The sequence below is a fragment of the Mustela lutreola genome, chromosome 6, assembly GCF_030435805.1.
Source record: "Mustela lutreola isolate mMusLut2 chromosome 6, mMusLut2.pri, whole genome shotgun sequence".
In the NCBI taxonomy this organism is placed as follows: Eukaryota; Metazoa; Chordata; class Mammalia; order Carnivora; family Mustelidae; genus Mustela; species Mustela lutreola.
In genome coordinates, this window is record NC_081295.1 from 56,641,779 (window position 1) to 56,668,542 (window position 26,764).

Sequence of the window (26,764 nt, forward strand, 5' to 3'; positions counted from 1 at the left end):
TAAGAATTTCAATAATTTCTACTAAAAAATAAACTCTCTTCAGATTGTGGAGGATGGTGTTTGTGGGGTGGGGTGGGGAACACTAGTGACACTGAATGGATGTGGCAGGAGCGGGTGAAAGCTAGGGACAGAGCAGGTTAACCATCTGTCTGCAGTTGCGTTTCTGTGAGGGGTTTGGTGGTGAGTCTACTTTTAGCAGAGAGAAGCAGTCTATACAATTCCAGATGGTCAGTTTACCATGGAAATAATAATGTGGCAGCTGTCCAAAGTAATCATAAAGATTGGCAGCAACCATTCAAGACCATTTTAGCAGAGTGTAGTCCACCTTTTATTTGTAGTGGTTATAGATAAATATAGGATAATTTATGCCTCTGATTGTTTTCCAAAGCCAAATGCATTTTTTTTCTTATCTGAATTTAAATATTTATTTCTAAATATTTGTTCGTCAGAGAGGAGAGTGGAGCTCTGATTGTATATGAAAGCCCTCTGTAAATGGTAATTTCTTCTACTCTTCATTTTAGTACATGGATATCTAATACTGTACATTAATGTTCTTTATATAAACACAGAATGCAGTTTCTCCAGAGAGGTGTAAATACTGTTCTTTAAAGAGAATTTTAATTATAAAGATTTCTAAGCTAATAAGAGCTTATAGAAAATGACCTAATAAAATTCAATTTAATTATTATAGATTTGCCAAATATGAACATTTTTTCCTTATATAAGATTTTCTTTCTTTTGAAAACATTAAGAACATATTTGAAGCCCTCTGTATATTATTCTTAATACTAATCTAGCCTTTCCCAGGGAAAACTTGGTATATGAATCATTGCTTGGCAGAATTTAATAGTTTTACAACATATATTCATATGTGTTAATAAATAATATATGGTAGTGTTTACCATGTTATTAGATTTTATTGACATGGCATCACACTATTTTCATTCAGTAATTTGCCCATTTTTTTCCATTTTGTATTACATTAATAGGTACAGTTCTAATCTGTGTGTGTGTGTGTGTTATGTTATTCACCAGACAATACATCATTAGTTTTTGATGTAGTGTTCCAAGAACAGTTCTAATTCAGTTGCTTAAATTAAACTGAATACATACCACACTACCAAAAATATGCTCAATTCTACTGATGTCCACTTAGGTTGTTTCCTACATTTTGCTATTTTAAGCAATGCACAGTAAACATTCTAGATTATGTCTCCTATACACATATATGGGAGAGTTTTCCTAAGTTATGGACTTAGAAGTAGAGTTGGTGGATTGTTGTGAGGGTATGTTCATCTTTCTTATATATGGCCAAATTGCTCTACCAAGTGCTTGCCCAATTTAGACTAGTATGTGAGAATTCATATTATTGTTTCTGTTTGTTTTTCAGACATCTTTTTTTTTTTAAAAAAGGCTTTTATTATGAAAATTTTCAAAAATATAAAAACATGAAGAAAATACTAAAATGAACACCATATCCCTATTCAGCTTCAATAATAATATATATGTGAATCTTGTTCTGTCTATACTGACATTTATTTAAAGAAAAGTTAAATCATTATGTTTCATCCATAAGTAATTCAGTATCTAGGCCTATAATATAAGTGCACATTTTTATAATAAAAAGAAAAATAATAATATTATTACATCTAAAATACATTCATAGTAATTCTTTAATATTTGATATTAAATGTTTACTATTAAAGTCACTATTTGGATTTCCCTGATTATCTCATATATTTTTATTTTACTTTTGATTTTCAAATCAGCATCCAAACAAGATCTGCGTAGTGCATTTTGTTGGTGACTCTCTTAAGCTTTTTTTAATCTATAGATGTTCCCTTCTCCTTTTTTGATGACTATTTATTTGTTGAAAAAATACTGATTGTTTCCCAGATTATAGATTTTACTAGTTGAGTAAAATGTTCCTCTGGTTTACTGGTTGAGTAAAATATGTTCCTCTGCCACCTATATTGCCTATGAAATGATAGTTAGTTCTGAGGGCTTGATCAGAATCATGATTGTGCAAGGAGTATAACATATAGGAGATAGTGTTTGCTCCCTATCATACCAGACCAAAAGGCACATAAATTGGGGTGTCTATTAATCACATTAAGATTGATCAGTAGGTTCAGGTGTGATCAGCCTAATGCATATGTTACAAAACTTCCCATCAGCCTTTCATCTAATGGTTTTAGCAGTCACTGATGATCATTATGGAGATGATGCATAATGCATAATGCAAAATGGCATTATTACGATTCTATCATCCTTTCTGTATTTGTCAGTTAGATTTCTTTTCTAAAGTAGAATTTCCCCTCATCAGATACTTAGTTCCTTTGATGTAGAGTTCAAACAGAAAACACAAGACAAATGGATGATTCTTTTCTTTTCTTTAGAAATGTTCAGAATAATGATTTGGTTTTCTAACACCCTCCAACAGCGATCAGTGTATCACCTGTGGCTCTGCTTCCATTGTCTAATTGTTTCCTTGACTTTTTGTAATATTATCCGAACTTTTCCATGCCTAAACCTATGATACCTTCACACTTAAACACATAAAGCGCACACACACACACACACACACACACACACACACACACACATATTCAAAAGCACACATACACATATAAAATAAGATTCTATAGAGGCAGTACATGGTAGATGGTATTATCTGTGCTAGAGTTGCTTTACCACCTTATCTGTTAAGCAGAAGAGGACAGATTATCTTAATCTAATCCAGAACTGAGCTGAGTCAAAGTTATTTTATAACTGGGACAGGAACTGGTCTACTCTATGGTATATCCCTTCAGGACTTTCAACAGAGCATCTGACTGTGCACTAGTACACCTCATCTGGTGGGTGTTTATCACCTCAGCATTAAGAGGCTATGGGAGCTTCTGGCCAGCTTTTCAAAGATTTTCAGCTTAGATTTTTGGCTTCCTGACCCACACAACTTCAGAATTAGGCAAATGATGGGGAGCCCTGACCCTAAGACTGAGTGCCTCTGAATCTCCAATTTTGTCAGTCCAGCATCAAGTGGTTGCTAAAGGCATTTCTGTTTTTTTATTCCCCCCAAAGGTGGGTCTGTCTCCTTTATTGAAAGACTCCATGAAAATACCACTCTATGTCAGAAGTGTTTAGTTTATCTTTTAACCCTTCTGATCTGCTCAATTGCAGGCAATTGCAAATGTTTTGAGAGAGAAGCTAGACATGTGTTGAAGCCTCTCTCTCTCTCTCTCTCTCTCTTCTTAGCACTTCAGTCTGATGGCCACAGCATCTCTTCTGCTTTCTCTCCTCCCTCCACTGACTCTGCTTGGGCCATGACTGGATACTCAGCTTGGGTCATGCCTGGATTCTATTCCCTCAGTGCGGCCTGGAGTTGGCAGATGCTCCCTGAGAAAAGCAGCTGCAGATCACTGGTTCACTTCTTGGTTCTCCTCTCTCTGGTATTCTAGTCTCACTCTCCTTATCACTTCAGTAACTCCCTGATAAAAAAAAGTTTTTGTTCTTTTATATACATTCCTGAAATTTCTTTACTCTTCACAAGATTTTGCACATATTTCCTTTAGCATTCAAACATATTTATCAAGTTTTTGACCACATTACAATGTATATTATTTCTTTGCATCTCCCCCGTGATCCTTTTCACTTTGTATTATATAAGTTATTGATGTTAATTCTTATCTCCTACATTTGATAGGCCATAGTTTCTGAAGGGCAGATTCTATATCAGGTTTACCATTGTGTGCTTCTTATCTCCCTTTTTTCCTGCCCCAACTTTTGGAAATAAAAGGAAACCATATAATCTCTCATGCAAAGAATGATCACTTTTAAGAATGAAGGGAGTGATTTAAAAGTCATCTTATGACAAAATGCATAACCAGGGACTTTGGTGGAGGACGTGAAAATACATATGGGCACCCACTTAGAGTAAATGAATGAATGACTGAAAAAAACAAAACAGAATGGAGAAATAATCCTAATAGGAAAATAAACCAGAAATACTTCTGAATTTCTTTATCACTTTGGTAGTTTCAGGAATATCAAAAACGCTAATTGTTTTTATAACTAATTCCTAAATTAATTTTAATATTAAATATTGAATGTCATAAAATCCCCACTGAAAATTAAGTTTACAAATAATAAGTAAAAATAACATGTATGTATTTATATGTGTGCGTAAAAATGAGGATGTACCAAAAAAATGGTAATCGTGGTTTTACTTCTGTGTATTCATAGAATTATAGATAATTTGTGCTTTCCTATATTTTCCAAATTGACTACAATAAATATTTATCACTTTTTTAAATATGAAAAATAAGCACAATAAATAAATATTATTCTAAAAAAGTTTATAATAATATAATTTGGGAGTAAAATTCCTTCTCCTCATAGCTTTACCCCAGTAAACTACGGCATTGCCTAGGATCTGTGAATATATTTTCTTCTGCTGAAAAAAAGGGTTGAAATAAAAACTCTACAAATACATATTAAAATATGAGCTACTAAAGAACAATATCAAATAAAAAGTATAGAATTTGGAAATTCAAACTAATACCTTTATGAAAACCAGTATAATATTGTAATGTGTAATTTAAAGTTGCCAAGAGAATAAATCAAAAGTTCCTATCCCATGACAAAAACAAAAACAAAAAAAAAACCAAAAAAAAGCACACACACAACTTTTGTGACTTTGTGTGGTGATAGGTGCTAACTAGACTTATTATGGTGATCATTTCACAATGTGCCCAAATATCAAATCATTATATGGTACACTTAAAACTAATAGTTTATATGTCACTTATACCTGAATTAAAAAAAAACGGGGGGGGGGGAATATCAGTTAAAAATTGGAAAACTAGATTATCTCAAATTTCTCTCAGAACTAATATTCATTTAACTGAAGACTCTTCTTATGAAGTTAATTATAGTCCACAGTGATACAAACTATTAATTTTATGTATCTCTGTGAATACAGATGGGGGGGGTCTCAGTTACCTAAATTGACCTAAATCATAGAATCCATAAAGTTTTTGTATATTTTGTACTTTTACATATGTGCTTATCTCAATTTGAACATGAATCATGTTAAGTTTCTTGTATCTCTAGCATTTGACAAATATCTAAATAAAATATGAAAAAATCACGTTTGCCAAACATGTTATATATGGCATAGAAATTAAGTGATCATGGCAAATTAATGCAGGTGTTTAGAAAACAGAAAATAGTTGCTGATAACTCATCATAACTTGTGATTCATGGGGGTGCCTAGGTGGCTCAGTCAGTTGAGCATCTGCTTCTTGATTTCAGCTCAGGTCATGATCTCAGGGTCATGAGATTGAGTCCCAAGAAGGGCTCCACACTCATTGAGAAGTGTGCTTGAAATTCTCTCTCTCTCTCCCTCCCTCTCCCACTGCGCCTCCTGCTTATGCTCTCTCTCTCTCTCTCTCAAATAATAAATAACTTGTGATTCATTAATCATAATTTCAAGTTCAGTTTAATTTTGATCAATTAAAAATGATGACTCCTTGGGGCACCCACCTGGTACAGTCAGTTAAGCATCTGACTATTGATTATAGCTCAGGGTTGTGAGTGATCTCAGGGTGAAATTAAGCCCTGAATTGGTCTCAGTGCTTAGCACAGAGTCTGCTTAAGATTCTCTCTCCCTTTGCCTTTCCCCACTCTCTAAAATAAATAAATAAATCTTTTTTAAAAATGATGAATTCTTGTTATATATTTGATTTGCTAAAAAGACCATGATTGTCAGTCAACTATTTGCCTACCCCTTGACAAAATATTTAAAAAATTGAAAAAAAAAGAAAGAAATAATTACTTTGGTAAGAAGCTTAAAATTGAAGTAATGATAACAAAAAGGACTTAGGTCACTTAAATCTAGAATTGTGTGAGGCTTCTGATATTCTTGTCTATGGCATTCACAGTATTAGGTAAGTTTCTATTAAAGTTTATTTTATGCTATCATTTCTCTTTAAGCAGAGGCATTAATATCTTCATGTCACCACCCATCAAACCTGAAAAAGAATCAAATAGCAATTATCTTGTGATTTCCTTGTATTAGATGTATAGTCCCCATAGCCCTAAAAGAAATTATAATGATATCGTAGCTTACTGAAAAATGAGAGGGGGAGATACTAAAATTGGTATAAGAGGACATCGGCTTCCAGCTAATATGTAATACCTTGGGGTAAAACAACTCTCTCACTGAGAACAACTAGAAAAAGCAGATTCAATATTTTTAAAACTCATTTACAGACATTGAAAACTGTCATGGCAACCAGAATCCAACGTACCAAGTCAGAAATCCAAGTCAGAAAAGTAAGTGGATAATCTTCAAACTATTTTGCTCTGGGAACACTTGATGATTCTTGGTTCAGGAAAAACAGACTGAGCATGCAGGCAGAGGATCTTAACGAAGAGGGAAAGCAGCAAGAAAAACTTTATAAATGCATAGGCCTATAGACATAAAAACTGATTTCAAGTCTTCCAAGGCAACAAGGACTTGAGGAGCCAAGATTCTGGAAGGAGGTCTCAATCTCTCTCTCTCTCTCTCTCTCTCTCTCTCACACACACACACACACACACAAAGAGACTAACACTTAGGAGGTTCCCTCATGAAAACTGTACAAATCTCAGGCTGCACAAAGCACAGGATACAAAGTTAAGTAGAAAGCTGCAGGAAATCAGAATGAAGTTTCTGGAAGTCTCACAGCACTGAGGAATCACATTTGAAGTTAAAGGCATTTAAATAATGTGGAGCCTATGGAAAGAGTGGGGACCCACAGGACCCCTGGAGAGCTGTACTCTAGTAAAAGGATGTGCCAGCTGAAGCAGAATAAACTTTACAAAACTAAAATACACACTCAAATCATCTCAGTAAATCACCGAAGGGTGTACATATCAGGAATATACCAGCATGTATCGATTGTGCAAAACAATAATAGTCATGTAATATGAGATGTAAAATGTGTGCAGAATTAAAATGCACAACAGAAAAGCACAAAAGTTGACACAAAGCAAATGCAATTAAAGTATTTTAAGATCCTGACTTTGTTTGGGAAGTGTTAAACTACTAATTTATTTAAGATTACAAAAGTCAGGAAATCCTTATTTTACTCTCTAGGGTAACCATAAAAAGAATAATTAAAAAAATGTTAAGCTAAAAAATTAGTAGATGGGAAAATTGAGTATTAAAATGCTGTATTAATCCAAAGAAGGTAAGAAAGAAGAGAAAAACAAAAGGAGAATAAACATAAATGGAAGTAATCATTCCACCGAGACAAGCAGAAATTAAGTAGATATAAATATGATTATGCCAGCAATTAGACCAACTGAAGTTAGCTAAATATTCTAATTCAAATATAAGTATTATCAAAATGATTAAGAGACAAAATCTAAATCTAACCATGTGCAGCTTATGAGAGATATTCTTTAAACATAAGGAACAAAAAAGCTGAAAAACAAAGGATGGAAAATGTATAACAAGCAAACATTAACCAAAACTAAAAGCTATTAGCTACACCAGTGTCAGACAAGGTAGACTCTATTTTGGCTAACCAATATAGAAGAGAACCAAGGAGAATTTATTTTAGGAAATCCAGGAATGGATTAGTATTCAATAATAATTCAGTTTATTCCCCCATGTTAACAGAGTAAAGTAGAAAAAAAAATCGGATATTTCAAGTGATGCAGATAAAAAGATTTTGACGAAATTCAATTCCATGTATGATAGATTTCTCAGCAAACCGAGGGTATATAGGAGTATCCCCAACCTGATAAAGCTAAATTATGAAAAACCCTGGATGTAATGTCATGTACAATGATGAAATTTTGAGTAATGGTAATGATGTCCAGAGCCAGAATGGCCAAAACAGTAATAATGCTGGAGTAGTTATATTACTTAATTTTAAGACAATACAAGACTTAGGAATAGAAAACAGTGTGGTATTTTCGTAAAGATAGGCAAATATATCAATAGAACAGAATAGAGAGTCCATAACTGGGACTAAAACACCAATGTCATTTAATGAGGGAAGGAAAGTCTTTTCAAAAATTAAGCTGGGCAGAAGATATGAACAGACACTTCTCCAATCAAGACATACAAATGGCTAGCAGACACATGAAAAAATGTTCATCATCACTAGCCCTCAGGGAGATTCAAATTAAAACCACATTAAGATATCACTTTACACCAGTTAGAATGGCCAAAATTAACAAAACAGGAAACAACATGTGTTGGAGAGGATGTGGAGAAAGGGGAACCCTCTTCCACTGCTGGTGGGAATGCAAGTTGGTGCAGTCTCTTTGGAGAACAGTGTGGAGATTCCTCAAGAAATTAAAAATAGAACTTCCCTATGACCCTGCAATTGCACTCCTGGGTATTTACCCCAAAGATACAGATGAAGTGAAAAGAAGGGCCATCTGTACCCCAATTTTTATAGCAGCAATGATCACGGTCGCCAAACTATGGAAAGAACCAAGATGCCCTTCAACGGACGAATGGATAAGGAAGATGTGGTCTATATACACTATGGAGTATTATGCCTCCATCAGAAAGGACGAATACCCAACTTTTGTAGCAACATGGACGGGACTGGAAGAGATTATGCTGAGTGAAATAAGTCAAGCAGAGAGAGTCAATTATCATATGGTTTCACTTATTTGTGGAGCATAACAAATATCATGGAGGACAAGGGGTGTTAGAGAGGAGAAGGGAGTTGGGGTAAATTGGAAGGGGAGGTGAATCATGAGAGACTATGAACTCTGAAAAACAATCTGAGGGGTTTGAAGTGGCAGGGGGGTGGGAGGTTGAGGTACCAGGTGGTGGGTATTATAGAGGGCACGGATTGCATGGAGCACTGGGTGTGGTGAAAAAATAATGAATACTGTTTTTCTGAAAATAAATTAATTAATAAAAAAATAAATTAAAAAAAATTAAGCTGGCAAAACAATTTCTATTTTCAAAAAGTTAAAAGAACCTTGACCTATTCCTTACACCATGTATTTTAAAAGTATTACAGTACTAAATGTAAAAGTCAAAATTATAAAGGTCCTAATTATGAATTATAAATTATAAAGGTCCTAGAAGAAAATTTTGAGGACCTAGAGTAGGCAAAATTTTTTAAACTGAACACAAAAAGCACTAACCATAAAAGAAATGATAAATTGAACTTCATTAAAATTAAAAACTCATCAAAAGATACCACTAAGAAAATGAAAAGTCAAGTCACAGATTGAGAAAATACTATAATACATGTATCTGGCAAAATCTCATATCCAGATTATAAAAAGAAGCCCTAAAAATAAATACTAAAATACAAATGACCCAGTAAAAAATAGGCAAGAATTTGGATAGATATTTCATAAAAGAGGACATATAAACGATCAAAAAGTACATGAAAAGAATTTTGAGGTCATTAGTCATCAGGAAAATGCCATTTGAAACTATAATTAAATTCTATGACGTACTCATTAGAATGACTAAAATGTGAAAAATTATCAACACCAAATGGATCTCATACACTCTTAGTAGGAGTATGAAATGGCAAAATCTCTTTGGCAGTTTCTTGTAAATTAAATATGCAGCTGCCTTATCATCCAGCAATTCCACTTCTAGGCATATACGTACGAAGAATGAAAATATATGTTCATAAAACCTAGTATATATATGTTGATTGTAGCTCTATGTATGATAGTGAGAGTTGGAAACAAACTAAATGCCCATTAGCACATTAGATGAAACAAATTTTAGTATATTTATACAACATAATATTAATCAGCAATTAAAAGGAATAAACTGATGATCCATGCAAGAATGTGGACCAATGTCTTTCACACAACATGAGGAATGGCGATATAAGAGAAATCTACTATATGATTTCAATATTTTGAAATTCAAGAACAGGCAAATTAATCTATGGGGATTGAAATCACAGTAGTGGTGATTGGAAAGTGGAAGAGATTAGAAAAGAATGAGGGAAAGTTCTATGGTGAAGACAATGCTCTTTATTTTGACTGCAGGTGCGTTAATGGGGTATATCATGAAATTTTCTAAGTTAATCAAACTGCCATTAAAATCTACACATAGTTGGGATGCCTGGATGGCTCAGTTGGTTAAGCGGCTGCCTTTGGCTCAGGTCATGATCCCAGTGTCCTGGGATCGAGTCCCTCATCAGGCTCCTTGCTCAGCAGGGAGCCTGCTTCTCCCTCTGCCTCTCCCTACCACTCTGTCTGCCTGTGCTCACACGCTCTCTCTCTCTAACAGATAAATAAATAAAATCCTTAAAAAAAATCTATGCATAGTGATATAATTATGTAACTATGCTTCAATAAAAAAGAATACGAAATGAAAGGATAAAAAAGATTAGAAAGAAAATGTACATATTGAAGTTGGCCAAAAAAGTTTCAATATACAGATATTAGAAATGTTTGAAGGGGAAAAAAAAGCAAGGAAATGAATACTGAAGATTATATATAGCTCAAGAAAATTTTCCTGAAATTGTAAAAAAAAGACCTGTAACTACACATTGAAAGTACTGACAGAGGAAAACCAATATGAAGACATGTTCTAGTAAAACAAGCAGACTTCATAGGAAATGGAAATATTTTATTTTGGATGTCTAGGAAAAAACTAGCAGGTGATTTATAAGGGAAAATAGATAATCATCAGAATTTGGGGCAATAGATCTCTATGTTAGCTGTAACTAGAAAGGCAAATTGAAAACAAAATGTGCTCCCTAAATTTTATAGCCAGCAAAACCAATATTTGACATAAAAGCTGTAGATGAACTGTTTTCAAGAAGCAAAAATTGAGTGACTATTGTCCCTGTGATTAAATCCCCGAAAAATCTATTCTGGGCTAAGCTTATGGGCTTCAGACTACCAAAATAACTAGGAAGACATCATCATGAAGACTGGAAGTTAAGTATTAAACCCATCCTTGGGGCACCTGGGTGGGTCAATGGGTTAAGCCTCTGTCTTCAGCTCAGGTCATGATCTCAGGATCCTGGGATCAAGCCCCACATCGGGCTCTCTGCTCAGGCGGAGCCTGCTTCCCCCTCTCTCTCTACCTGCCTCTCTGCCTACTTGTGATCTCTCTCTGTCAAATAAAAAAATAAAAATTTTAAAAATAAAAAAAACCCATCCTTTATTGTAGGACTAAAATTAAATGAAGGTTAAAAGGGAGAACATATAGTATGTAATGACTATATACTCAGATAATGTAGATACAGTAAAATTAGTTTAAAAGGGAAGGATGAGAAGATCAGATGTGAACTACCATATTTAACATTTTTTGAGTAATTAATTGGTTGTGGTAGTATTAGTAGTTATCCTAAGACACTTGAATGGCTACTGTGGAATAACATAACTATCTACCTCTGAGACATTTCAATCCTACCATCTCCTGTTTCCTTGGAAACTAGGATTCTTCCTGTAGAATAAAGGAAATACATATGTGTAGAAAATAACATATGAGTTATGAACTTCTGGATCATAAAGGCTGAGAACAGCCTTACACACTTTAATAATTAAACATTTGATAGCATTGAGCTAAGACAGCTTATTTCACTCTATTAATTCTAGGGATCCTCTTGTCGTTGGGACTTAAATTTTCAAAGAGCCCATGGGTCTTCAGCACCTTCACCCATCTCCACATCACAGAGGTCTATGACCATTTCTAATGTTTGTTTTGGTGACTGTTCTTCTTTGCTTTAATGTCTGATCAACCCCCACTCTTATAGATCAATCATGGTATAGATGTGCTAACACATTTAGTCTGGTAACAGTTAAATGTTATAGGCTTTGGAGCCAAACCATCCTGAGGTGACTGCATATCTCTGTTTATTTTATAGGTCTTAAAAGGGAATTTTGTGAGCAACCTCACTTTTTGCCTTATTTATTAATTATTTATCTGAGATCTCTCTTTTCACCACCACCTGCCCAAGCCCTGAGTCAGGCCACTATAGTCTCCCACCTGGAGCCTACTCCCCAAGTCCAGGGTCTTGAATCTTGGTCCCCAGCACTCCTCCGTGCTGAGGCTGGAGTGCCAATTATAAAACTCGTAGCTCACGGATGGCCGGATGACCTTAGTGGATTTTCATGGTTCAGATGGTAAGATCCAAGCTCCAAAGCCCTCAAACTAGACCCTATCTGGTCATAGCTGACTGGTCCAGTTTCTTCTCATCATACTTTTCATTCTTTCTTGTCTGCGGGCATCCTGGAATTGCTTCATTTCCTTTAGCCTTGAGTATTTTTTCTGTACAGTGCCTTTACATTCTGATTCCTTGACTGCTCTACTCCATTAGTCCCCTCCTGCCATCCCTAGCTAACCCCTTCTCTGCTTCAGAAGTCTTATTTAAATAATGCTGCTTCCTGGAACATGGCCAGGCTCCCTGCACTGCGACTGGTTAGATCCCTCTAATGACACTCCATAACTCTTTGTATTTAGTCTTAACAACACTAACTACACTTGTATTTACCTGTTCCATGTCTGGTTTCCTGGCTAGATTTTCACCTCCATAAAGGCATAGGGTGGATCTGTTTTGCTCACCACTCTATTTCCTGCACTGTTCCAGTACTAGGCACATACTAGGCACTTGAAAATCATTTGTTGAGTGAATGAGTCATTAGTGGTTCTCTTACCAAACTTAAAAGGTATGTATCAAGTCTTGAAACCATACTAACTATCAGAGCAAAAGTGATTTTATACTAGGATAAGCTCTGGAGTAACTTTTGACTTTAAACATTCAGAGCTAAATATTTTTTGTAAGAAGAGTTACTGTCAGCCCTATTGGAAACACCCCCATCCCGCCCCCCCCCCGCCCCCAACTATGCTACAGTATCTCTTGCCTCTACATCTTTCTCTGCCTTAAACATTTTCCCTGTACCTTCCCCAACCTTAACCCACTGCTTGGTCTAGCTAATGGCAGCCATTATTCTTAGCTATCTTAGATCCCTGCCTGACTCCATCCATGGTCTACACTGGAGGCCCCTTCTGTTATGTCTCCTGAACATGCTATCCATCCTTTCTGTCCTAGGACTACACTGCCACATTGTTGTCAGGGCTCTTGCTGGTGTCCTCTGCTCAATTCAAAATTCTGTGGGATTATAGATCATTCAATATTTTTTCACCGGTAAATTGTCCACAGTTTGTAAAGTAGTAAGCCCTCCATATTTTTTTTTAAGCAAAGGACTGAATTATGAAAACTTAACTAAAATTGCTTGAAATACTAAAATTTGCAATAAGACACTGACAGAATCAATGGCTAAAGTCACGGAGTTGGCTAGTGACATAGATCCATCCTTCCGTTTCTTCACTGTTACCCCTGCCCTCTGGTCATAAATCCTTCTATTATACTTTGATCACGTATGTCTTTTTTTTTCTTTTTTTTTTAATTTATTTATTTATTTATTTATTTATTTATTTACTTTTGATCATGTATGTCTTAATTTTTTTTTCTTGGTTAATCTTTCCCACTCCCCCTCCCATAGCCATCTAATCCAGGTAACATAAGCAGTGCAAAATGGAAAATGATATTAATTCCCACAATGTTTGAGAGAACTTACTAGGAGCAAACTAACTATACATTTTTATAGCTGGAAAAATCAGGGAAAGGAAAATATTTCTCTTTTTTAAAAGATCTTATTTATTTATTTGTCAGAGAGAGCACAAGCAGGGCAAGCAGCAGAGGGAGAGGGGGAAGCAGGCTCCCTGTCAAGCAAGGAGGCCGATGAGGGACTTTATTTATCCCAGGACCCTGGGATCATGACCTGAGCCGAAGGCAGATGCTTAACCAACTGAGCCACCCAGGCGTCCCAGGAAAATATTTCTTACTGATTTCTTTTACAGGGTTGATTTTCAACATGTTTAGCAGAATCACTAGGACTTGTCTTAATTTTATTAGCAGTGGACTCCTCATTTATATTGAAAAAAATTTGCATAGAAGGTATCCTTAAGGTGTCTTAAATTATAGGAGTTCTCGTTTACCCTTTTGAAACAAAATCAAATTATAGTCATATAATTTTCTTCTTCTATTCTATAACCAATGTTAATAATAAGCAATGTTTTATTGTTGGCCTTTAATTTATATGTATTTTATTTTATTTTTATTTATTTATTTTTAAAGATTTTATTTATTTATTTGACACAGAGAGAGAGATCACAAGTAGGCAGAGAGGCAGGCAGAGAGAGGAAGGGAAGCAGGCTCCCCGCTGAGCAGAGAGCCTGATGCGGGGCTCAATCCCAAGACCCTGAGATCATGACCTGAGCTGAAGGCAGAGGCTTTAACCCACTGAGCCACCCAGGCGCCCCCTTATACATATTTTAATTCATTCAGAAGACAATGTCCCAATGACCTATTTTCCTTTAACAAAATAAAACACCTTTCCCCCTCCTTTTTGATCATCTTTAGGCAACTGAGAAGCATCTTATAGTCAGGATTCTTTATAAAAGTAGTAAAGACAGGGTTTTTGTTGTTGTTGTTGTTGTTGTTGTTGTTGTTTAATTTGTTTGTTTCTATAGTGCATACCTTTATAATAAATGCTGTGTCAGAGCTATGACATTTTCTTTCCCCTCCATTGGCATAGCTACTAGAATTTGGAATAATAACTTATGATTTATACAGATAGATGATTGTCCTTCACCTCCTTGAACTGAGGTAGACACATGAGACAGGCTTAGCCAGTCAGTTTCTGTGTTATGTAGAGCAACATGGGTAGAGAAAATGAAAGCGGTCTCTTTGGGTAGCTGGATCTATAAATACTGCGTGTAAACTCAGGAGCATAGGGATGGTTGTCTTTGGATGGACCATGAGGGCCCATGACATGAAGAAGGCAGATTTATGAGGAGAAGATGAAGGAGGCAGGCAGGGAGGAGACAGGAGGTGACCCTGAGAGCTTTCTCCTCAGGAGCCCAAACCCCATGTGTCCCATAAGCATTCCAAATCTTGTTACCATGGGATACTTGAAAGTAGTCCTTATATTCTTTCTGTAAATAGTCCAACCCTTTCCACTCAGACTAGCTTAAGTTGGCTCCTATAATTTGTAGCCAGAGAGTTCTAATTAGGGAGCCTAAGGGTCTCTTCTCATGAGCTGAAGCTTACAAATCCACTGGTACTTTCTTCTTCTTATGTTCTTCATTCTGCAAGCTGTTAATATTTTTTCTCTTGAACTAGCTTTACAAACACGTTGCTCACATGGCCTGCTTCCCTTTAGAGTAGGTAACACTTTACACTGAACACTAACAGATGGAATGCAAATGACCTCATCTTTCTTTAGCTATGGCCAAGTACGGACAGGTTGCCAAACCATGTCAAACAGGGTGTCCTTCCCCACACACATCTCATGCTAAGTCACACCTGCATGTGCCCACTTTCAGCAGATACATGCCCTTCCATTCTACATAGCATAGATGCCATGAACTAATGATAATGGTGATGCACACTGCCAGTTTTCAAAACTCTCTTTATAGGATAGTGTAACGCAGAGTTATGCTAGTATATAAATTCTCATACATCATCCCCTATTTTCAAAATTTCAGTGTCACTAGTAACAGCTATTGAGATTTGACTATGTGCTAGGCACTGCACAATGCTCTTTTGGTACATTTTCCCATTTATTTTATATGAATGGAAAATAAATTTGCTTAGGCTAACTTAAGTTGATTTCTATAACTTGCAGCTTACGAGTTTTAATTAGTGAATCTATAGGCTCTGTTCCCATGATCTGAGAATATCCATGGTCAGGTTCAGCCTGCAGGTCTCCAATGGGTCTTCCAATAGTTTCTTTAACAGGTGGCTGTTACATAGAGTGGGGTAGATAACCTAATAAATTTCTGGCTCTAAATTTACCATTCACCTGAATCACCACATTATATCATTTCCTGTCCTTCCCACTCACTCAAATTTATTATAATGGTGTGTTATATCAATAAACTATGAACTTCTTGAGGGCAGTCTACATGTCTTATTCATTTTATTGAATACATGAATGAATAAATACATTATTGAGGTTGCAGGCATAAACAGCTATTAGAGTGATGGTTTTATCCAAACAAACATCCTCAATGATTTTAGTCTCAACTCTTTCTCTTATAAAAATGGCTTGAGCTTTTCAAGCCTTAGGTTCTTTGCACAATTGTGTTATACGGACCTCTCTTGGGCCATTATGGATATTCATATAGAATATTCTGAATTCAGGGGCCCTTCAGTGGCACAATCAGTTAAGTGTCCAGTTTTTCGTTTTGGCTCAGGTCATAGTCTCAGGGTCATGATCTCAGGATCATTAGATCAAACCCTGGGTTGGTCTCTCCATTTAGCACAGTCTGCTCAAGTTTCTCTTCCTCTCCCTCTGCCCCTCACTTCTCTTTTTCTCTATCTCTAAAATAAATAAATCTTTTTTTCTTAAAAAAAAAAAAGAATATTCTTAATTCAGTTGGAAAACTATGTACTGTTAACATATGAGGATAAAATATTATGTTTGGGAGCTTGAATGTGGATCAGTCATGTAAGTTTATTTGAATCTGAAAGAAATGTAAAAGGTGACCTATATTCAAAAGGAACTATGTTCTCTTTGAAGCTGCAACATAATCTGTACCTTATGGTCTCAGTGTAGAACTTGAAAACATAAAATACAAGTTTCAAAAGGAGCTACTTCTGTGTTATTTGCAAAATGAGTGTATTATTAAAAAGATTAAAAAAAAATAAGAAAATAGTGATGACTGCAAATTTGCAGCACCTGATGGGGGACAAGTTGTGTCCATCCCTCCTTTGTCCTGTTGTGCATCCTTTCCCCACACCTAAGCCCATGGCCTCTGTAGCTGGTCCCTCACAGCAGCAACTTCTCCACATGTGACAGACATACCGACTTCTCTATTTTCATTCTAAATTATGGCTAATATGCTTCCGGTGGCACAATGTTCTATCTTTCAGGAAGTGAAAACATTTTGGCTTGGTTTTTTGGTGGGGGGCATTAAGTCTTTACCCCCAATAAAATGTCCTCATGCTGGCAGGCTCCAGCACTATGACTAGCTGTCAGGGAGAGATCCAAAGATTTCCAGCTCCTTTCAATCACAGCTGAATAAAGGTACCTGTGTTAGCCCCAGCTGAGTCTGTCTCTGGATCCACAACATCCTTCTTTCTTCTACAAACAACTGCTACTTATCAGCTACGGATCCTCTAGCTCCCCCACTCATTCCAGGAAAGCATGAGGTACTTTCCAGACTTTCTTTCATATGTCCCTTCTCAAATCCTACACTGTAAGTCCAGACGTCTGATAAAATCAGTAACAAGGGTTGTATTTTCTTACTTTCTTTTTTTATTTTTGGATTTTAATTAAAATTCCTATAAATTTCCAGCCTGATTTTTTTATTTTTATTTTTATTTTTTAATGTCAAGCAACACACGTGTAGTTAAGTGAGAACCATTATCAAACATAATCAGCATGTTCTTCAGAGTTGATGCTTCATTGGTCACAGAGTTGTCAATAGACGGCGAATGACTGTATTGTAATGGCACAGGTCTGAGTCAGGTGGCTCAGCATAAACACATGCCTCTTTTCTTAGATACAAACAAGCTTAAATCTCTCCTCTCTTATATCACTCCTCTCTCCTTAAATACTATCTAGAATTTTAAGTTCCCTTAATGCCAAACTCAACTTATTCTAATAGAAATTCTATCCACATCACAACACTGAAGTCACTCAAGGATAACCATAGAGTCTCCATCCTTTGGGAACCAAGGATTCCAAGCTCGATCTTCTTGGAACAGTCTGTTATACACTGAATGGTTGTGTTCCCCCAAATTCCTAAATTGAGCTCTAACCCCCGGTGTAATGTTATTAGAATGTGGAGACTTTGGGAGGTAATTAGGTTTACAGGAGGTCCTCAGAGTGGGGCCTTCATCTGGGATTGGTGCTCTTACAAAAAGTGAGACCACATAGTTCTCTCTCCCTCCTCTTCCCCTCTCCCTATCCCCATGCTTGCACAGACAAGAAGTTACACGAGCACACAGCTAGAAGGCAGCCATCTGCAACCCAAGATGAGAGATCTCACCAGAAACCAATCATGCTGGCATTCTGATCTGGGAATTCTGGACTCCAGAACTGTGAGAAAATAAATGTCTGTTGTTTAAGCATCCAGTCTGTGGGATTTTACTATGGCAACCCAAGCTAACTAAGACACAGTCTCCTCCTTGGTTTCCAGGATACTGCAGTCCTCTTGTTTCCCCCATTCTTTTTGATTCCCTTGTGTTTATTGCCTTTAGGTTTTCCTTATTTATATCTTATTTCTCAAGTGCAAGTGTTCCCTAATGTTCTTCCTCCTACTTTCTTCTTAAGTCATAACCACACTTTTGGCCACTTTAAACATTCTAACAATTAAGCCTCAAATCTAGAGCTCTGGCTCAGACCTTTCTTTTGAGCTCCTGACTTAAATCTCTAAATAACTTATGGCTGCCTCTATTTGGAATGCCTTTACTGCATCTTCAATTGATTAAGTCTGAAACCCAACTCATCCGCATCTCCCCAGTTCTACATCTGTATTCCACCTTCCTTCTAGCTGTATTTTTCCAGTCATACAGGGTCAAATCATGAGAGTTGTATTCTAGGTTTTATTTCTTCATTCCTCTCTGCAAACCAATAATCCAACTCTAATGTATCAAGCTCAGAAAAGTGTTTCATATTCATACCTGGGGTTGGACTTTTACTTCACTGCTCTATTTTAAAATTCTTAACCTGTCATTTGGGTTACTGTAACACTCTATTGATTAATCTTTCAGCAGTCAATCTCTTCCCATAAAGCTTACACATGACCATAAAAATCACAAAAATCCTTAATGTACCTTGCAGCTTATATAAAAAATACCTAAGTTCCTTCTTAAGACACTGATTATTATCAATTATTATCAATAATCTATCCTCTTTTTGTAGGACAAATTTGCCCACCACTATACTTCTCCATGTACTTCATTCATATCAGATTCCACCGTGTGGCCAGAAAATGCATTCACATTTCTAAAGCTTCATTACATGACATGCAAATGTTTTCTCCTGTTGAAAACAACCTTTCAGGCCAAGTTCAAACGCCACTTTCATCAAGAAATTTTTTCCTGGGGTGCCTGGGTGGCTCAGTGGGTTAAAGCCTCTGCCTTCAGCTCGGGTCATGATCCCAGGGTCCTGGGATTGAGCCCTGCATCTCTGCGGAGCAGAGAGCCTGCTTCCTCCTCTCTCTCTCTTCCTGCCTCTCAGGCTACTTGTGATCTCTCTCTGCAAATAAATAAATAAAATCTTAAAAAAAAAAAAAAAAGAAAAGAAATTTTGTCCTATCCTTCAGCAGGTACTGCTCCATTAGCTGGACCTAATCTCTTTCTTTCCTGACACCCACAATGTTATACTGTGGTATTATGGCACCTAACCCAGCATAGTTAGTTATATTTTTTGTTTCCCTTACCATATCACAAGACTGATGCAGTCTGTGCCTGCTTCTTATATCTTTTTTTTATCCTAAATATTACCTAGCACCACATCAAGTATGTATGTGCTTTTAAGTTTACTCTTGAAACAATGACTGATTGAATAAATGAATGAATAAACAATTCATCCTCCGTAAATATTACTCTCAAGTAGTAAAATTCTATGACAAGTACTTAGATAAAATCTTTTGATATTTACTCTAAAAGCAAGGGAATATTTACAATACTGTCATTTTTCTATAATACTTTTAAAGCCATTTATTGTATGATTACAGCAAAAATAATTTCAAAATGACAAATTTCTCATTTACAAGCTTATTAGAATAGTGACTGAGTTCTTTCTATGAAAGCAAACAAGTTATTTCTATTTGATTGTGATGTCTGTTGGCACCTTACCATATTTCCTTTCATAATCAAAGGAAGAAAGACAAATTAAAAGGCATACCCGGGGCATAATCATGAATGCTGCGGGCTTAGTGACCTCTACTTGTGGACAAAAATGTTTCTAGCCGACCAAGAGAAAAATTTCCTCAGAGCATCATTCTATTCAGTATGTCACTTAGCTTTTGCACTCAGTAGAAACATACATTCAAATGCGTAAGAAACAATTGCAAGAGCATAATAATATTCTATTTATTTAGGAACCTATGCTTTTTTTAAAGGCTTTATTTATTTGAAAGAGAGAGAGTGCGAGCAGTGGTGGGGGTGGGGGAGTAAAGGAGGAGGGAGACGTAGGGGGAAAGAATCTCGGGCAGATTCCAGGTTGAGCATAGAGCACAGGAGCAGGGCTCGATCTCAGGATCCTGGGATGAATGATCCGAGCCAAAACTCAGAGTTGGTGGCTTAACCTACTGAGCCACCCAGGTGCCCCTAGGGACCTAGATTTTCAAATTACTTTTTTGCATGAATCTAATGCCTTTTTGTGATTGTAATTGTTTTCAGTCCTGCATGCAAAAGGCCATGGGGTGAACTGTCACATTTCAGCTCCATGTACTGTTAGACTGGCACTCACTGAGGTTATTTACCCAGAAAATAGGAGTGTGTGTTTGACATTTAGTCATTAATATACCTATTTTTTTTAAAAAGCATGTCATTTACATATTATTTTAACTTTTTGGTTGCATAGTGTTAACTCATTTTGCTTAAAGAGAAGTGATAAATAATTTGGATCTAAATAATTTAATTATGAATGCCTGAAAATTTCTATATTCCCTCTATTGCCAAGAAAAGAATTTTACCACTATCTTTATATAAGGTTAAGCTTAAATATTTTCCTATCAGAATACATTGAGTTACTTCAGCTAAAGAAATTAGAGCTGTCAAAGGCAATTATGCTATTCAATCAACCTTCTAGAGTAGGATTATGCTTAATTAGGCATCTAACTGTAAGTAACCCGAACACACAATTTATTGGTTAAACTCCTTTTAAATTACACTTCAGAAAATATAAAAGAAGTGTCCAGACCTTTGGTCGTATCACATGGTTAGTTGTGAATTAAATTTAAAAACTGCAGAAAACTTTTCAAAAACAGACCCACGACGTCATCCATCCCAAGTATCTCAGAAACAGCCTCTTATGAGGATGTAGTCGGACTTGCAACTCTTCACAATAATATTCAAACAGATCAGTTGGAAGCTCTTCATTACAGCAGCTGTTCTGTGTTTATAGCTACATATGCAGACTGCCGAACACCCTCAGTGCACCATAAACCTAGGAATTACACATCCAGAATGGTAATAAACTCATCGGGTGATATGCTCTCCAGAGTTTTCAGACCCTTTGCTACAGTTGGCAAAACTCTGCTAGATTTTAGTTGCTGTAGAAAAATATTAGATTGTTGTGGTTTTTGTAAATTTGGAGACAAACCAGAAGCACATAAGATAGCAAGAAAAAAGGTAAGGCACTGAGATTATTATTATTTTAAAATTATAGTCTCATAGAGAGTTAAAAGAGAAGCCACAGAAGAATGAATCAGAAAAATAAATAAATAAGTGGCTGTGTTCCATAGAGCTGTAGCCTCAAATACTCTGTGGGTCGGCTCAGCTGTGTGCTACATCCTGCAGAGGCTACAGATCATACTAAGAAACCTGCATGCTATTAATTAGAAGTATACCATATTACTCTGAGAGTGTTGATAAATTATAGCTAACAGATAAGCAAGCTATTGGTTAAATAGCACCTCCTAGACAATCAATCTAATTTAGAACAAACTGATTTCTCTCTTAAAAGCAGGATCCCAAATAAAATGGATTTCTAACTTCATAATAGTGAAAGGTATAGTCTCAGGCTTATAAGGAAAGAAATTCCATTTACAAGAAGATGATCAGAATGTACAACAATGTCTGGCTGCAAGCGAGTTGCTAATAAGAACGGTTAAAGTCACATCAGCTTATCCCGGCAGCAAGCACGGTATACTATTCATCAGTCACTGCTCTAGGACAGGTGCTCATGGAGTTCTATGCACAAGTGTGCATAAAATCATTGGGAGAGCTTCCGTAGATGCATATCCCTGGGTACCAAGAAAGATACCATGATCACATAGGTATCTTCTTTCATCAAATGGTTGGAACAGCTTTCAGAAATAACAATGATCCAAAAAATCACATAAAAGTTTCTGAAGAACCATAATAAAGGCAGAAAAATCAGAAATTTTAATGGTAGGTGGTAGAATGGATCCCTCATGAAGCCATATGACATGGGACAAAGGAAATCTCTTAGTATCTACAAACAGTCCAGCTTAGAGTGTTCTCTTTCTCATTGTGTTTCTTCCCACTCCTTCCCTCTTAATGGAAATTGTTATGATGCCATTTTACATCTGGACTCTGTGGCTATGGTCTATTATTTTTTTCTCATTTCATGGCACTGTTCATTTGCCTTCATGCTTACTGTTGAGTCCCTGCCAGGGGGCTGCTCCTGATGGCATGCTGGCTAGCATGAAAAGCCTGGCAAGGGAAAAAATGACTATGTAACTTTTATTATCAGTGTTTTATTTAGGACTTAAAATGGATCTACCAATGAGTAAACATGCATTATGATCTTAATCCTTAACACTGAAAAATTACTATTTATTACTTGAAATAATAATAATTTCATAGATTAAAAAACACATTTTGGGGGTGCCTGGGTAGCTCAGTGGGTTAAGTCTCTGCCTTCAGCTCAGGTCATGATCTCAGGGTTCTGGGATCGAGCCCCGCATTGGGTTCTCTGCTCAGCGGGGAGCTTGCTTCCCCCTCTCTCTCTGCCTGCCTCTCTGTCTACTTGTGATCTCCCTCTCTGTCAAGTAAACAAATAAAAAAAAAAAATCTTAAAAATAAAAAAATATATATATTTTTTCCCACAGACTCCTTCATCAGATCCTCAAACCAATGATATGGCAAGTAAAGATACAAAACACAGAGGTTTAAGGCATGTACATTTTTTGACATAAGGTAAGATGAGAAATTTCATGCCAATTAAGACTTAGGCAAATAATATCTAACTAAATAGAATTACATTCACAAGTCATAGAACTTCACAGTGACTGAGTTTCCTCACTTATAAAATGAAGGAAAAATAAGACCGATGCCCCTTGTCTTCCTGGCTTGTTCAGGTAGGTGAAAAAATATACAATAATCATATATGTTATTATTATTTGTATTACAAGTCTTCACTTTTAAACGGTTGTTTCAGAAAAAAATTAACAGTGTTAATGCGGGAAATTGAGGACTTTTTGGATGGTTAAACTATCTTTAGAATTTCAAGTATCTGTGTCAGTTTGGAGCTCTTCAACCTTATCTAGTTTCTTATTTCTTCTGGTGCTTTATAGCTCAGAAACAAACCATTCTGCTTGTACCCTTGCAGTAGAGGCAGCACAACTCTTGTGTAGCATTATGGAACGTCTTTATTACAACACCCATTGATGCTCAGTAAGTAAGAGGGGCATGGAAGGACGCTGCTCAAGGGAACTTATTCCAGGGCAGACTTGTTGCTAGTTGCACTCAAATTATGAAATAGTCGGATTTCCCCAGGTGCTGAATTTCCTTCTCTCCATCCCAATGATTAGTGAATGATAAAAATAACTCAGAAACTTTATTCAATCATAGTCTAAACTAGAGATTAGAATTAGAGTTTGCATCTCAAACCCAGACCTCAGAGAAGTGTTGATATTCCATAAAGGAGGGGACCCATGAGAAAGGAAAAATGTATTAGAAAAGAAGCTAAAGATTCTAGGTAAGAATAAGAATATGCTCAGCTGGTTGTCACTTCTACAACAACCCCAACAACAACCTTTATGCTCCTTGTTTTTGCAAGGGAATGAGAACAAAGAAGACCTTTAGTATTCCTACTGCCAGAGAATGTGAAATTTGGAAAAAAGGAGAAAAGAGTAAGAAAGGAAGTGAAAACTGTTGGGGAAATGGAAGAACATAGTTAGTCAAATAGAAGTAAAGAGAAAAGAGAGAGGGGGAGGTAAAGCTGGGTCAGATAACTCACTTGGCATTCCCTGCCCCTGGCTTCTTTCTTCGGAAAATGTTGAGGAAAGTGTTGGAGCGGCAGGGCAGCTTGCCATCGCCAACATGCATGCGGACTACGTCAGAGGTGGTGAAGGCACTGCGGACATTCCTCTCAGGCTTGGCAATAATGATGTACATCTTGGGAGTGAACATGCACCCCAGGGCCACTGTTACACTGAGGCTCACTGCAAAGCAGGTGGTAATGATCTTGTAGTTGCTCCCAAAGTAAATGGGCACAAAAGCCAGCCAGATGATGCAGGTGGTGTACATGGTAAAGGCAATATATTTGGCCTCATTGAAGTTGGCGGGCACATTGCGGGTCTTGAAGGCATAATAGGTACAGCTCATGATGAGGAGTCCATTGTAGCCCAGAGGGGCCACCACACCCAGGTTGCTGGTATTGCAGATAAGGTAGACTTCCTTGATACTTGGGTAGGACAGGATGGGCATGGGGGGCTCCATGATGATCAAGGTTACCACCAGCGTTAGCTGCACACTAATCAGGATTGAGGCGATGATCACCTGGGCCCAGGCACTCATGAACCTGGGCTTCCGGGTACAGATTTTCTTCTTGCTTCCAGCTAGGATACGTGCAATTCGGTTGGTTTTGGTCACTAAAGCAGAATAGCACATGGCAGAGGAGAGGCCAACCAGAAGGCGCTGGAGGTAGCAGGATGTGGTGGTAGGCTTGGCAATGAGGGTAAAAGGGCACACATAACCGAGGAAGATGCCAGCTAGAATAATGTAGCAGAGCTCCCGACTGGAGGATTTGACCACTGGTGTGTCCCGGTACAGCACAAAGATGAGAGTAACAAACAAGGTAACAAGTATGCCCAGGCAGGAAAAGGCGATGGCTATAATGGATTCTATGTTGCTCCACTCAAGATAGCGCACAGGAATAGGTTCACAGCCTGTAATGAGAAAAACAGTTTTAATTTTTTTTTTAACTTTTTCTTTTCAAGTAGGCTTCATACCCATCATGGAGCCAAATGGGGGCCTTGAACTCACAACCCTGAGATCAAGACCTGAGCTGAGATCAAGATTCAGATGCTTAATCAACTGGGTCACCCTGGAGCCCCAAGAAAAAAAGTTTTAAAATCCAAGATTTCTGCTGATCAGTAATAACACTGCTTACTAGTTACCAGAGGCATAGCTAGGTGTACATCTTCCACATTTTGTGTTATTTTAATTATTTTTTGAAATGCCTCATTATTACACTAATAAATGTATACCATTATCTTGTCAAGACAATTGTATTCCCAAACCAGATCTCATCACAAGACTAATGTGACACACTTGAGCCTACAAAAATAATCTTTTCTCCCAACACCAGCTTTATAAATGGGTGCCACTCTGTGGGTGGAACTTCGTTCTACACTTTCAAAAAAAGAGAAAAAGGAAACTAAACTGTTTCCTGGGAAGGTTAAATTAGTGATGATGTGACAGAATAAGTTAGTAAGAAATACACTAACAAAATTTTTATTTCCACATAGCTATTGTCCAGAGGTAAGTCTAACTCATAGACAAGTACTATTTTGGCCAACAGAGTGTTTTATACATATATTTTATATGAATTCTTTAGAAGAATCTGCATTTTCCCTATTTATTACATGTTACTTGCTTTGTCTCACCCCTTGAGTTATGTATGATCCATCTGTGGCATCTGGGGGCACTTGTGTTATCAGCTTCTACTAGATATACCAAGGAAGGATGAATGCCCCTGTCACCCATCTCTTAAAAGGAGAGATGTTCCTAAATAGTTGGCTCATCTTTTCCCTCAGAGAATAAAGACTGTTTTGTATTTTATGGAGAGAGAGAAATTTGTCCAGTCCTGGAGACAACCCCATCGGAGATACTTGTGTTTGGTCTGGGGCCAGTCTTTCCCAAATTGTGAGAATAAAAATACATCCCTAACTTTATTAAAAAGACTTATTGTTCTACAGCCATGGGAACAGAAACCATCAGAACCTTTTACTCCTGTTCAATCAACAACAGCTCCCTTCAATGAACATGATTTCTATAAGCCAGTCAGTCAGTGTCAACCCTTTCTTCTGATAATCACCCAAGTAGGAACAGACTCAAGGCAATAAATGAGCTCCAGCCACTCACAAGCACACAGTCTTGACTGATCACAGTGGCCCCTTTCTCTTGTGTCAGAGGTTTATCTATTCAAAGTCTCAATCTTCCTGGGAGAACTTCTGCTTCCCCTAAAAAGTCACATTTTAATCCTAAATCTTCTCATTTCCTTGAAAAAGTTTAGAAAAGTGATTAGCTAGACACATAATTTAGAATAACAGGAACTATTACAGGGGGCTTTTGATAGAACATATTCAATGACTTAAAATATTTAAGAGATAAATGAGATAAAATATTGAATAGTCAATACTAAGCTTTTTTTAATTGGCATATTGGGCTTGCTAAATAAAATTCAAATTCCAATATAGTCTTTGTCAAGGCCTTTATATTCTGAAAGCTAGCCTTCTTTTCATTCTTTTTTTCTATGCAACTTTACCTGGTTTTGTAAATGAGCTAGTCTGTCCTTAGAGTTTTCATTAGAAAAGAATGTCACATTTTATATTTTTAGAACACAAGTTAGATCTGTGGAATTTGAATTAAAACCCTGGTCTAGAGCCAAATTAAGAGCTATAATTAATAATTTTCCTAAACGTCAGAGATAAAAGCAAAATATTTTCTGTAGAATTCAGGATTTTTATTAGACACTTATAGTCCTATACTACAGATATGCACCAATTAATTTAATTGTTAGCTTCATGGAATAAAAGCAGCAG

At 36.7% G+C, this 26,764-nt stretch overlaps 1 protein-coding gene across 5 annotated transcripts in view; it reads right to left on the reverse strand.

The window, feature by feature from the left end:
- GRM1 (glutamate metabotropic receptor 1) overlaps positions 1 to 26,764 on the reverse strand; it is a 416,711-nt gene that overhangs the window by 15,989 nt on the left and 373,958 nt on the right. For all 5 annotated transcript variants that reach the window (XM_059177317.1, XM_059177318.1, XM_059177319.1 and 2 more), the window contains exon 8: positions 23,956 to 24,886. In XM_059177317.1, coding sequence (XP_059033300.1) covers positions 23,956 to 24,886 — 931 coding nt within the window. The remainder of the gene's footprint in view (positions 1 to 23,955; positions 24,887 to 26,764) is intronic.